Below are 13,260 nucleotides of genomic sequence, written 5' to 3'. Positions count from 1 at the left end.
CTAGTGTCAGACAGAGCTTATAAAATTTTACAATTTACACCATACAAACTGCTAGTGTTTGGTAGAGCAGATAAATTTTCATTTTTTTAAAATTTGACAAAATAAGAGAGGAGAAAAGGGATTATGGATCACAATGAGATTTGGGTAGGGTATTATAGTACAAAATAAGAGAGGAGAAAAGGGATTATGGATCACAATGAGATTTCATTCTCATATCCATAAGTTAAACAATATTTTCGTGTATGAACCCATACCCGCTTGGGCATGTAAATTTTCATTTAAGGAATCATGGATCACAATGGAATTTGATTATGGTATTATAGTACTCATTCTCATATCCACAAGTTAAACAAAATTTCCGTGAACTCATACCCACTTGGGCATCAAAGTTAGCACACGTAGGCATGCATACTCATATTGTGAGTAATTATCTGAGTCCACATCTATACTCATTTTTACAGATTTTCACATTATTTGATGTGGATATTTTTGCGGATGCCAATTGGATATGTATGTGTGATTCGGAAAGGGTTAAACTTGAAAAGTAGTGAGACTTATAAGAACATAAAGGGGGTGAAGTTTTCTAAATTAAGCTGGTCAAATATCAACCATAAAAAAAGCACTCATAAGTGAAAACTGAAAACAAAGTGAAAGCTATGTAACACCAGCAAGAACAAACTGGGACCATAGAAAGAATAAAGTATCTATGTACACAATGAAGTTGAATGAAGCAATAATACGCTACTCGTGTAAGTTTTCTCCTTTTTCCCTCCAATATTTCTTTCCCTAGCAATACTTACAGCTTAAACAAGACTATCCAGCGACAAAAAAAGACCATGGCAGGATCAACGCACAGAAACTTCTCTTCTACAGTATCGCTGATCCCAACAATTTCATCTTCATTCTAACAAAGCTCATGTCCTTATCACCCGTGGCTTCAACAACCAGAGATGAAAAACAGACACTATTAAACTTCATTTACTAGCTTGAATATCTAGATATACTAAAATATCTTCAAGATGATAAAATTCCAAAAATTAGGCCTCAGGTGTCTTCTGATATTCAGAGGTTTGTTTTCTTCAGTTTTTTGGCCATCAGACACATTAAGCTTCTCTGATGCAACAATAGTCAGCAACTATTTTTTGAAGAACTAAACTACCTGTTACTCAAGCTTTTCCATTTAGCTTAGATTCTGCTCTGACATAGGTGAGACCTCGAGAGACAGGTGCAGAAATACTACTGTTATTTAAAGTTGCACCATTGCCTGATGAAGTGCCTTGGACACCCCGCTTCCATTGCAAGCTCCTGGCACCAAATTTAATTGGGGGCCTAGGTCTAAATGCCCCAGGAATGCCTTTTGGAATGGGGGATCTGAGAAAACTTGCAGAAGGATATGAAGGTCCCTTAACTCCACGTGGCCATGGCACAGCTGGAGCATAATCTTGATGTTGTGCAGTACTTTTCCTCGCAACCTGTAACAAGATTAATAGCAGAACAGTTCAGTCACTGATGTTATTCGGTACTGGAGTAAGTCAATGTACTATCCAAACAAACCATTTATTAGCTAAAATAAAACACATGTGGCTGATGAACATAATTTTAAAATTGCATTAGAAACATGAGGTAGGTAAAACTATATTCTGCGCAGATTAGGAGTCATATCCAGTGGTGGGGTCGGATCAGAACTGAAAAAACTATTAAGAAATATGTACGTATTCCCTTTTTTGAAGCCATTAACATGTATATTTTTTTATCATGTGGTAGGAAAGGAGTTCGGACCTTATCTACATACTTTGCAACCTTGTTTGTTTTATTATGGAGTTTTTTTTAACAACTTTATTATGGTGTTTCCACTTGGAATTTTTAAGTTATTGGTTTTATATTATATACACCCTCGGTTATAATAGTGACCAAAGGGTGTCTGTCATTTATGTATCATATACAGGTTTTTTTTTAAGTTATATTTTATTTCCCATAGACTCTTATGAGTCGAGTCTATAAACCCTTCACGAGTCCACATAAACTCTCGAGTCTGACAACCTTGGTACTGATTACTGTCCAGATTTTAGTTGGCATATGTGTGCAAATTTATAAAGCCCTTAACAAGGTAACAATCCAAGATACTGATTCTAGCTGTTGGCTCCATGATTTGGATTTAAAATCTAGCTATCACCGAAATAGGATGTTGGACATTCAGATTATTCAGTAATGCCATTTGGCCTTACTGATGCTCGATCGACAATTCAAGCAGAGCAATGAATGATGATTATATTGGCCTTACAAATGCTCTACCAACATTTCAAACATGTTTTGCTGGAAAAGGAGAATTGTGAACAATTGAGTCATATGAAAACTCACCTACATTCCAAACATGATTTATTGGAAAAGGAGAATTATGAACAATGAGTCCTTCAAAATTAAACAATCCGTTTACCTAATTTTCTGAGTTCTATCAAAAATAAAAATAAAAAAAATCAATTTCTTATAGCAGGAGTTTTTCTATTTATTTCATGACTTAGTGTTAGAATGACACAAATTGTAAGAATTGACTCCTGGACCAATATATCTAATACCCTTTTCCCAATCGTTGAAACATACAGGTGCTTTATACCCATTCAAAAGCAAGATCAAAGGTTAGTGATGCAATGAAAAGCTTATCAGTATCATATTTCAACTATCTAATCAATTTAAAGAGATACAAACTGTGGAGGAAAACCGAACATGAATAATTATGAGGAAAGCCTACAGATAACTGAAGTACTACGCAGACATCAATACCTTAAGAATACGTGACATGAAGGAAGTTCCATCCAATGATAATGCACTATCTGCTGCTTCTTTATGCATGAACTCCACATAAGCTGCACTGCTTCAAAAAAGTGAAATGATATAGAGAAAAATACAAAAATCTTGAACATAGTCATAAACATATAATGTGCAAAAACATCTGAAACTTCTTACCCTTTTGGTTGCCCTGTTATTGAATCAGTAACTATAACAGCTTTTAGTACTTCCCCAAATTTATTAAAATGCCGACATATGGCATCTTTGTTAGCAGCAAAATGAACCTGAGAAGATCAATATGCAACTTCAGAAAGCGAACAAGTTATATTCCTGCCTAACCCCAAAGTGCCTGCCCAACCCATAACAAAGGAGCAAGAGTTATTACATTGCTGGCAAAAATGGTTCGAGAATCAGCATCAAATAACGGACAACTGGTGGCACTTGAACCTGAGAATATAAAAGCTCAAGAAAATGGTGCAACTTTAGATTTTTTTTTACTCAAGGGGCAACTTTAGATAAATAAATTAGAAATGACAAATCTATTATGTAGAGATAAAATAACAGAAAAGTTCATAATATTTATGTCCTACACCAAAAATATATTTTTTCACAATCCTACCTACTGTAAGCAGGAAGCTTTGATGCAAAAGAAATTTAGAACATACCGGTGCCGGGAGTTGATGGCTGTGCCTTCTGAGTCTCTTTCAGCAAATTCAAAGTAGGTTTCACCTGTTAACGCCATAAGCTAACACCATCAATGAAAATGAGCTAAAAGAAACTCCAAGTGTCATTAGACTGTATGCAAGTAAAACAACTCACTTTTCCATTGTCAATTTTCTGCGTTTTAGCATTCTTCTCATTCACCATTCTCAGGTCAGATCTTGGGACTGATGGATTCCAAGCATTTACATTAACAGAAATATTCACTATCTTGGAAGTGTTGGGTGCAGCAGCAGATTGCTCCTGGTTTCTATTCTTTTTTAGAAGCATTCTATTATTGTCATTTTTTGCTACGTTATAGTGCACCATCAGTGAATCCTTGCCCCTCTTTCCACCAGAAGAACTCAACTGAGAAACTCTACCCACCCTATTATCTGTGAAATTAACATCATCAAACCCTTCATTGTCTGAAGAAGAATTGGAAGAAAACCCAGTTTCATGTTCCAACATTGTCATATTTGCAGCATACTGATCACCAGAGTCTTTTTCTTTGTGATACAGTAATGGGCTTTGCTCCTGATATTGGTTATCTTCAAGTTGCATGTGACCATATGATGGGTACATGTCACAACCAATCCGATCAAATATACTTCCTGAGGATTTTAACTTTACAACATCTTCAGCAGCTTCTTCCACGGCCTTAAACAATGTTGCCATGGGGTTTGCCACTCTGGAAATAGTCTGCATCCTGTGAGGATGTTCAACCATAGATGACTCAACAGAGGATGAAGAAACTACAGAACGGAGACGCTTTAAAGAGGGCTCCACTGATGGGCCCAAATTAGATGGCCTGGAAGTAGCCACTGCATCTCGCACTGCAAACTGAAGCAGACGTCGAGGAGCATCAACAGTTACTTGTGAAACTGAATCCCTCTGCCAAAGGTACTTGGTCAGCTAGACGCTTGAAAGCATAAAATCAAGATGTATTACCCATTTATACAATAATAAAAATGGACAAAGAAGTTAATTTAACAAGGAAAATGGAACTGAACTAAAATTCTATTAAAATAGCATGTAATTTAACCACTCAGCATTGGATCTAAAAGAACATGAGTACAGATAAACAATAAGTGATGGGGGCTAATTTATTTATTCAAGACACTTCCAAAATGCAAGGATGCAGTGTCCAAATCAAGTGAAAATAAAACCATTAAAGCAAATATTATTCCAAATGTGTTGCGTAAACAAGTCACTTCTAGCATACATGATAAACCCATTATTAGTGTTGTAGAAGAACTAGGATATAAAATATCTAAGAATGATATCATTAGTGGTTCAAACCTTAGTCTTCTTCTCTTCAAAAGCACAACCCCTTTTCCTCTGAACAGGTGGTGCAGGAGATGGTGGCCGTGGCCTTGGAGCACGGTTGCCTTTAGATTGGACTTTTTTGTCTAAATGCATACTGTCAACCACAAAGCTCTGCAGGGGTGGTGCTTCAGCTTCTCGACACACTAACCCTTTCCAATCTTTGTTACGGCGACTTCTAGACTTTACTCTTTCTGATTTTGAATTCAAATTCTGAAAACCATCATCTCCAGCTTGGACCTTTGATATAAGCTTGCTTTTGGGAGCTTCATCCTGCAATCCTTTAGATTCTACATATAAATCTATATTCAAAGCCAAATGATCCCACAGCCTGTTAACAAGAATCATGGTTGTAACTTGTAAGTACTACATTGCTAGCAATCACATCAAATTTACTGGTATCCATCAAAAAGGGGCTAAACAGAAGTTACCAGGATACAAAAGAATCACTGTCCTCCCCCAGAAAAACATTCAACTTATTCTTTGCATGATCTTTGCCCCTACCATTCCTCAGTAACACAATAACATAATCCTGCCAATGCATTAGGTGAACTTCAATTCTCATTTGTAATAACAAATAGTTTACATCAATAAAGCCAATTCTTTCATATGGAAACTGTAATATTCCACAGTAAATTACCTTTACCCAGCCAACAAATACCACATATACAGTATTAAAAAATTAAACAAACAGGAGAAATGTCATACTCATTCAACTAAGTCGATCATGTAGCAAAAATGAAATAAAAGAATGAAGAACCTTTAACTAAAAAGTGCACATGTCTATTTACTCACAAAACTAAAATTTGATACACAACTAGGTTGCCACATTTTCATTGTTACACTAACTAGGGTGTTGATTATATGACATGATGTGTTCTACAAGAACCCATCTGAAAGTAAAACATCAGCAGCGAGGGGCGTGCAGATGAAATATTTTAGCAAATATCAAAAAGTAATTAGCTTGCATTCTGCAAAAGATACTCAGATGAATTACAAATTATAGCCTCGACTTTTAAGTTTTAATGCTATAAGAAAAAAGATATATGTGTGTTTAACAAAAATTAAAATAAGTAACTGTAGATACAAAAAAAAAGGTGGCCCTTGAGGATTGAGAGAAGATATGAATCATGTTACTTGCGAGAAAAAAATTGAACTAGCTGAATCCCTGTGTCAATTCTAAACTAATAACCCCAGAGATTTCAGTTTCATAAAATTCAAATCTTATCATATAAATAAATGGAGACATTCATTAATTTAGATAAAGCAAACCCACTCTGTTTTGGTCATATTTTAAGGGGGTTTTCTATAAGTCCTACCAGGCACCAGGCTACTACCATGCAATTCACTGTATAGATATTTCAAATATGGAAACACTAACTCTAAGATTCACTTTAGAGAAGAAAAAACATTAAGTCCTATTTGGTTTCTATTTCGATTTTAGGATTCCGTTCCTGTTTTTACATTTACATAAAAGTCAAGTTGTATTTACTTAATTTTTATCTCTGAAGTTTTGTATATAAAACAATTAAAATAAATTTTTAATGATTCTATGTTTTAGTGTATTCTCTATAAATCTCTTATAACAACATATCAAAATCAGAATCATTAACTACACTCATATCCAAGAATGGTTGTAGTGACATCATCTCCTAACAATTAGTAAAATGCATGATCCATAGGTAGTTCCTATAGAAAATGCAACCTATGAAGGTTCAATTCATATACATTGTCAATATAGAGTTTTATTTCACCATCAATCAATCATAATCATAGTTATCATCAAAAATATTACTTCAATCACAACTAATGCTAAAGTTAGTGGTTGAGATTTGTTGATGGTGTAAGAAACTACCCTAACAATGAATCAAAATTAAACTCATCCATGCAATGCGTAACATTATAACAACATGTATGAATCCACATTGTAACAAATAGAGTCATTGAACTCGTACCACGAGTGTTTCGTCAGTGTAATTCCCCATCAACTCCTTCAGTTTCTCGTTCAATTTTTCCCTCAAAACCGTCACTCCCTCGGCGGTGAAATTGGTCTTGAACGTCCTGACATCGGAACGATCTATGCTCCCCATCTCCGATCGCAAACAAACACGGTAAACGGACGAAAAAATATAAAGAAACCCTAAATCCGAAACTTCAATGGTTTTTCGTAGTGTAAACGAAATAGAATTAAAGCGAGAATGCGAAAGAGAAGGTGACGATTGTGAATGGAATTTCGCGAGAAAGTGATGGAGGAGAATGGTGAGGATGAAAAATCAAACCCTCCTGGAGATAGGGGAGGGAACTGACGAACAAATAAGGATCCGTTGAAGAATAGAGAACCTAATATACGCTCCGTTTCTTATTGTACCCTAGTGTAGTACCACAAGCATTGCGCAGCACGCGATTCTTGCTAAATAGGAATATATTTTATTATTAATCATATTTCTTATAATAATAAAAAATGTAAGTATGATGTCATTATTCACTAGTTATCCATTTAAGTATAAGGTCTTCTTATTTTATTTTATTTTGGTTAAATATTTGGACCGTTCGCAAGATTAAGAAGACGAAGACTTAATGGTGAAGTAGTGAGTTACCTAATGTGAAATAGATAGATTTTTTCTCTCCATTTAGTAGATTATCATTCACATGAATGTCATGTTAATCGCCTAGATCAGTCCAACGGTTAACCGTGTCTCATGTTGTTCCACATGTGTGTAGTTATCAATTATTTTATCTATTTGAAGAAAGTGTGTCACTTCACAGGTGTTTAAAACCTTTATCATTCAAATACCATTTTTTTACTCTCATATTAACTTGATCGTTTGAGTGTTGACCTTGTAACTCAGACACATCTCCACCGCATCGAAAGCTCTGAACCACCGCAACTAACTCTGGATTAATATTTTCCTATCAAATCTAGTCCACAATGGAACATTGGTATCATCTGTGAAAATCGACTTTTGATTCCTATGATTTTCCATAATCAAACTCCGTTTGATTCAATTGAATATCCTCCATTAAAAACTTATATCTCCTTCAATTGAAAGACGAATCTCCACCTTTGAATCCTCCGTCAGATTTATCAATGATGGCAGATTCCAAAGCTACCTGGTCTGTCGTCCAATAGCAAGTTGTTAGAACAAGATTTGGTTTTGCATTTATACCTTGAATTTTGATGATAACAATAGTGTATTTGTGTGAGAATAATTTTGGTACCCTAATGGTTTGTTATTGTGTAGCTTTAACAACCAGTTCTGATTCTGATCATTTAATGTGCAACATCATCAGTTTTTGAACTTTGTGTTCTAAATTCGCTTCCGCGCCTACAATTAGAAGTTCTGGAAGACGTCAATATTGTTGTTGCAATGTTCTTTCTGCTTCTGTGTTATTTCACCCATCAGAAACTTCTGAGGAGACACGGTGTTGCTGCTGCAATGTTCTCTCAGTTCTTGCTTCTGGACGTGACTCGGATAACCAAACTTCTGAAGAATGGCAAGCTTCTGAAGTTGTGTAATGAAGCTGAAGATTTTGAAGATCTCAAGACAGGCGATTGAAGTTATCAAGGTTCTGGATGAAGATTCTGAAGACTCTGAAGACTCTGAAGATTCTGAAGACACTGAAGACCTCGAGCCAGACTATTGACGATGTTAAGGTTTTGACCCAAGGTTCTAAAGTTTATGAATCCAGCTCTCTACCTCTTCACTTCATGCTTCAATCATCTTTCATCAGAAACTAATGAATTTGAAGATAAAATCAAAAATGGGAACGTGATCAAATAGTACATGGTACAAATCGAACAACTTTTCCACTCCCTGATTTCATGGGCAAGGACAGTAATATACATTACACTTATCACTGCTTTTGTGGGTGAAAGGATAGTATGCAGTATCATTCTTTTCCCATCCAACAGTGGACAATCGATCAAGAAGTTTTCCCTATTTTGCCCTCCAATAGTCACATGCTTGTGTTATATAAGCATGCATTGGAGACTTGAAGAAAATGATGACAATGCATACACTTTTGACAAGCTACATTTCTTTGTGAAAAGTTATCATTCTTTCTATACAGTTTTCTTAAGTGTTTATTTTTCATTTGTGTAAATCTACTTATATAGAAGTATCTTGTAACACACAGAAAATATTCTTCAAACTATTTGTTTGATTCCTTAAAGAGGTTATCCTTAAGAAGACAAAGAAAGTTGTTCTTTGTGAGTCCTTAAGGAGACTAAGGTTTAGTTGGATCCTTGAGAAGACAAAGAAGGTTATTCTTTGTGTTTATTGTAATCTGTTGATTATGGTGGATTAAGTCCTTATGTATAAGGCATACCACCTTAACGGGTGGACTGGGTTAGATTTGAGTTTCAAGCGAACCAGGATAAAAATCTTTGTGTTTTTATCTCTTCATTATTAAACTTGTTAGTGGTGTTTTTGTTTTGGAAAAAGCTTTTACTTGTAAAACCCAATTCAAACCCCCCATTTCTTGTGTTTTTCACACCTTTCATTGGTATCAGAGCTTCGGTTCTGATTGTGATAAGAAGTTGTATCAACACCTCACAGTGTTCAGTACCGATCCAATTGTGTGAGAAACAATGATTGTTGCTAACGCTGTTAATAATAATGATAGAGATCATTACAGTGCAAAACCACAAATTTTTTATGGTGATAAATTTGACTACTGGAAAGATAGAATAGAAAGTTTCTTTCTTGGTTACGATGTTGATCTTTGGGATCTCGTAGTCGATGGCTATGTTCACCCAGTAAATGCTGAAGGAAATACTTTAGTAAGAAGTGCTATATTTGATCAATAGAAGAAAGACTTCACAAATCATCATAAGGCCATAGCCATATTGCTTAATGTTATCTCTTATATGGAGTATGAGAAGATAATAAATAGAGATTTTGTCAAATCCATCTTTGACTCTCTGAGAATGACTCATGAGGGAAACGCTAAAGTAAATGAGACAAAGGCCTTACCTTAATCCAGAAATATGAGGCTTTCAAAATAGAAGATGATGAAAAAGTTGAGACTATGTTCTCAAGGTTTCAAATGCTTGTCGCATGGCTTAAGGTTATAGACAAAGGGTATTCTACAGCTGATCATGTCAAGAAAATTATCAGAAGTCTTCCCAAAAAATGGAGACCTATGGTAACTGCCTTGAAGCTGACAAAGGATCTCAACAACACCAGTCTTGAAGAACTTGTTAGTTTTTTAAGAAGTCGTGAGATTGAGCTATAAGAATATGAACCTCAGAAGATAGGTAAATTTATTGCTCTAAAATCCAAGCCTGAGAAGACTAGAGCATATCAAGTTGAGGAAGAATCATAAGGATCTGATGAAGACTCAAAAGATGATGATGAGCTGTCTTTAATCTCAAAGAGAGACAACAGACTCGGGAAACATATGCAAAGTGGTAAAGGGAAGCTCAGAGGAGTCAGAAGGATTGTTGGTCGCTTGGAATCTTCGTCTGGACAAAAGAAGCAAGCTTATGGAAAAGAAGTTATTTGCTTCGAGTGCAAGGAAACAGACCATTACAAAAATGATTGTCCTAAGCTAAAGAAGGACAGAAGGCTCATGAAGAACTTATCCAAAGTTAATAAGGGGTTAATGGCTACCTGGGATGACTCAAAATCTGAAGAAGAAGATTTTGACAAAGAAAAAGCCAATGTTGCATTGATGACAACTACTGAGGATCCCATAAGCTCTGAGGAACCAGAAGACAAGGTATCATCAGAATCAGAATCCGACTCCAATTCTGAAGAGGTATTCTCTAACCTATCTCGTTCTGATATTGAAATTTGTCTCTCTGAAATGCTGGAAAAGTACCAGAGTCTTCAGAGTAAATACAAGGACCTTAAACAATTCCAAGTAACTGCTTCTGAAACTCAAAAAGAACTTGAAAAAGATATTTCCTCTCTCAATGAAAAAGTATTTTCTTTAGAAAGTAACAACTCTGCTTTGAAAAGCAAAATTTCAAAACTAGAGGAGGAAATAACTTCAGAAGCTTTTTGTATTGATTGTGTCATCAGATATGACAGAGCATTCCAGTACTTTCTGAAAAAAATTATAGATAGAAGCAAAATGGCTTCCTTGATCTATGGAGTTAGCAGAAATGGTAGGAAAGGTTTAGGTTGTACATAATCTATAATGTTGGTTCTATGTGTTGGCATCAATTTTGGTAAAACCTAGAGTTATCACAAGTTGTCACGAGTGTTGTCTTGACATGTGATATCAGTTTCCTGCAGGATGTTTAAATATAGTTGTGCAGGATTTAGCTGAGATGTCAGACTCGATGTTAAGACATGTGTATATAGAACATTCAGTCTGAATGTTATGTATCTTAAGATTGAGTTTTTCATGCAATTCTGTGTGTGATTTATGTGGAGATTGAACGCGCCATTAAAGGAGTAATCTGATTTAAAACCAGATTGATTTATTTTCCAATAAGATCAGCTGTCGTGAGTAAGAAGATACGTAAGATAAATAGATTTAGGATTTTATGATGTCCAGACCCATTCAAAAGCTTCTATTTAAAGGCCATGTAAAACCTGGTTTTAACACACAAGAAATGAACGAAATAGTGAGAGAGAATAAGGGTTTTAGTCTTGAGTGAGCTTGTGTATTGTGATCCATTCATTCATCCTATCGATGATTGAATTGGACTGACTTTTGAGTTGTAATTTGTCCACTCTAAGCTTTGAAGCATGAGTGTGTTTTTACTTGGTTGAACCTGTTAAGCAAGATCAAGTATGTGTTTTTGAAGAGTGTATTCTTTCTTTGTAATATTTGTTTTTTATATCACTGCTGTGATTGAGGAGGAGTGAGTAGGGTCTCATATCTAAGAGTTCTTAGATAGAAGTCACACGGGTAGAGATTAGGTGAAAAGACTGTAACTTGAAGTTGTTTACTGAGAGTCTTTGAACTAATTCTGTTTAGTGGATTTCCTTCCTAGCTTTGTAGCCCCCAGACATAGGTGGGTTTGCACCAAACTAGGTTAACAATTGCTCGTGTCACTTGCTCTATTGTTTCTTTGTCTTTTATCCTGTTTATATTTTAATTGTTGTTCAAATATTAGTGTCGTGACATTACCTTCGACATCTCATATCTGATATCAGAATTTCAATTGGTATCAGAGCAGGCATCTTGCTCTGGTTCTGGGTGAGATCTTGGGACGTTACTTTCTGGTACTATGGATAGAGATGGAGGATCTGTTCACAGACCACCAATTCTGGACGGATCTAACTATGACTACTGGAAACCTCGAATGGTAGCCTTCTTGAAATCTTTGGATAATAAGGCTTGGAAGGTTGTTCTAACAGGCTGGGAACATCCCGTCATTACTAAGGAAGGAGAAGTTATAACTGATAAGAAGGATGAGGAAGAATGGACCAAAGAGGAGGATGAACTAGCTCTTGGAAACTCTAAAGCATTGAATGTTATATTCAATGGGGTTGATAAGAACATCTTCAGACTGGTGAACAATAGTGAGGTGGCTAAAGATGCTTGGAATATTCTCAAAACGACTCATGAAAGGTACCTCTAGAGTGAAGATGTCTAGATTACAGCTGCTTACCACCAGGTTTGAGAATTTGAGGATGAAAGAAGAGGAAAGTATTCATGACTCCCATATGAATATCCTTGAAATTGCTAATGCCTCAGGAGCCCTGGGTAAGAAGATGTCAGATGAAAAACTTGTGAGGAAAATTCTCAGGTCACTTCCCAAGAGATTGTCCATGAAAGTGACAGCCATAGAAGAATCTTAAGACATCTGTAATATGAGAGTGGATGAGCTAATTGGATCCCTCCAAACATTCGAGTTGGGGATGAGTGATGGATCTGAAAAGAAAGCCAAAAGCATAGCCTTCATGTCAAACACTGAAGAGAAAGAGGAAGACAATGGTCAGGATACTGATGAAGATCTGGCAAATGATGTAGTATTAATGGGGAGACAGTTCAACAAACTCCTGAAAAGGATGGATGTAAGGTCAAAGTCTAATGTCAAGAACAACTCATTTGACATCAGTAGGTCCAATGATGCTGGAAGAAGAACAAAATCTGAAGAAAAATCCAAACAAGGCAAAGGAGTTCAGTGCCATGAATGTGAAGGGTATGGACACATTAGAGCTGAATGTGGGACCTACCTCAATTTATTTGCAAATTTTAGAAATATTAACTATTTATCACATATGGAAATATCTCATCAAATAATATCAAGGGAAAGAAGTACAACATTTGTCAATCATATACAAGAGAAAAGGAATATAATCATCCTATGGATCCCTAGAAACAATCATCTAATGCTCGGGACACAGGAAGGTAAGATGCACGAAGCCTTTTCACTTCCTCCTCATAAGCTGCCTCCATATCCGCCTTCTCTTTGGCGAGTCGATCGTACTTCCTCTTCCAAAACCGGGAAGACTGAGGAAGTAGAGAAGTTCATGCATCATTAGG

At 35.9% G+C, this 13,260-nt stretch overlaps 1 protein-coding gene across 2 annotated transcripts; it reads right to left on the bottom strand.

Annotated features, from left to right (window-relative positions):
- Positions 1 to 659: 659 nt before the first annotated feature.
- Positions 660 to 7,194, bottom strand: LOC127075751 (uncharacterized). Of its 2 annotated transcripts, none has more exons than XM_051017216.1 (9): positions 6,765 to 7,193; positions 5,241 to 5,341; positions 4,786 to 5,140; positions 3,604 to 4,377; positions 3,450 to 3,513; positions 3,170 to 3,231; positions 2,962 to 3,068; positions 2,779 to 2,866; positions 660 to 1,472 (listed from the first exon to the last, which is right to left on the bottom strand). In XM_051017216.1, the coding sequence occupies exons 1-9, from the start codon at positions 6,897 to 6,899 to the stop codon at positions 1,167 to 1,169; spliced, it is 1,992 nt and encodes a 663-aa protein (XP_050873173.1). In that variant the 5' UTR covers positions 6,900 to 7,193; the 3' UTR covers positions 660 to 1,166. The 2 variants fall into 2 exon arrangements, 1 of the variants encoding a protein (XP_050873173.1); XR_007786653.1 differs by having other exon boundaries at positions 1,312 to 1,472; positions 2,779 to 2,861; positions 6,765 to 7,194.
- Between the last annotated feature and the right edge of the window lie 6,066 nt (positions 7,195 to 13,260).

Source organism: Lathyrus oleraceus, chromosome 4, assembly GCF_024323335.1.
Source record: "Lathyrus oleraceus cultivar Zhongwan6 chromosome 4, CAAS_Psat_ZW6_1.0, whole genome shotgun sequence".
In the NCBI taxonomy this organism is placed as follows: Eukaryota; Viridiplantae; Streptophyta; class Magnoliopsida; order Fabales; family Fabaceae; genus Lathyrus; species Lathyrus oleraceus.
The sequence above is the reverse complement of the archived record's forward strand: the minus strand, read 5'-3'. Positions and strand labels throughout refer to the sequence as shown.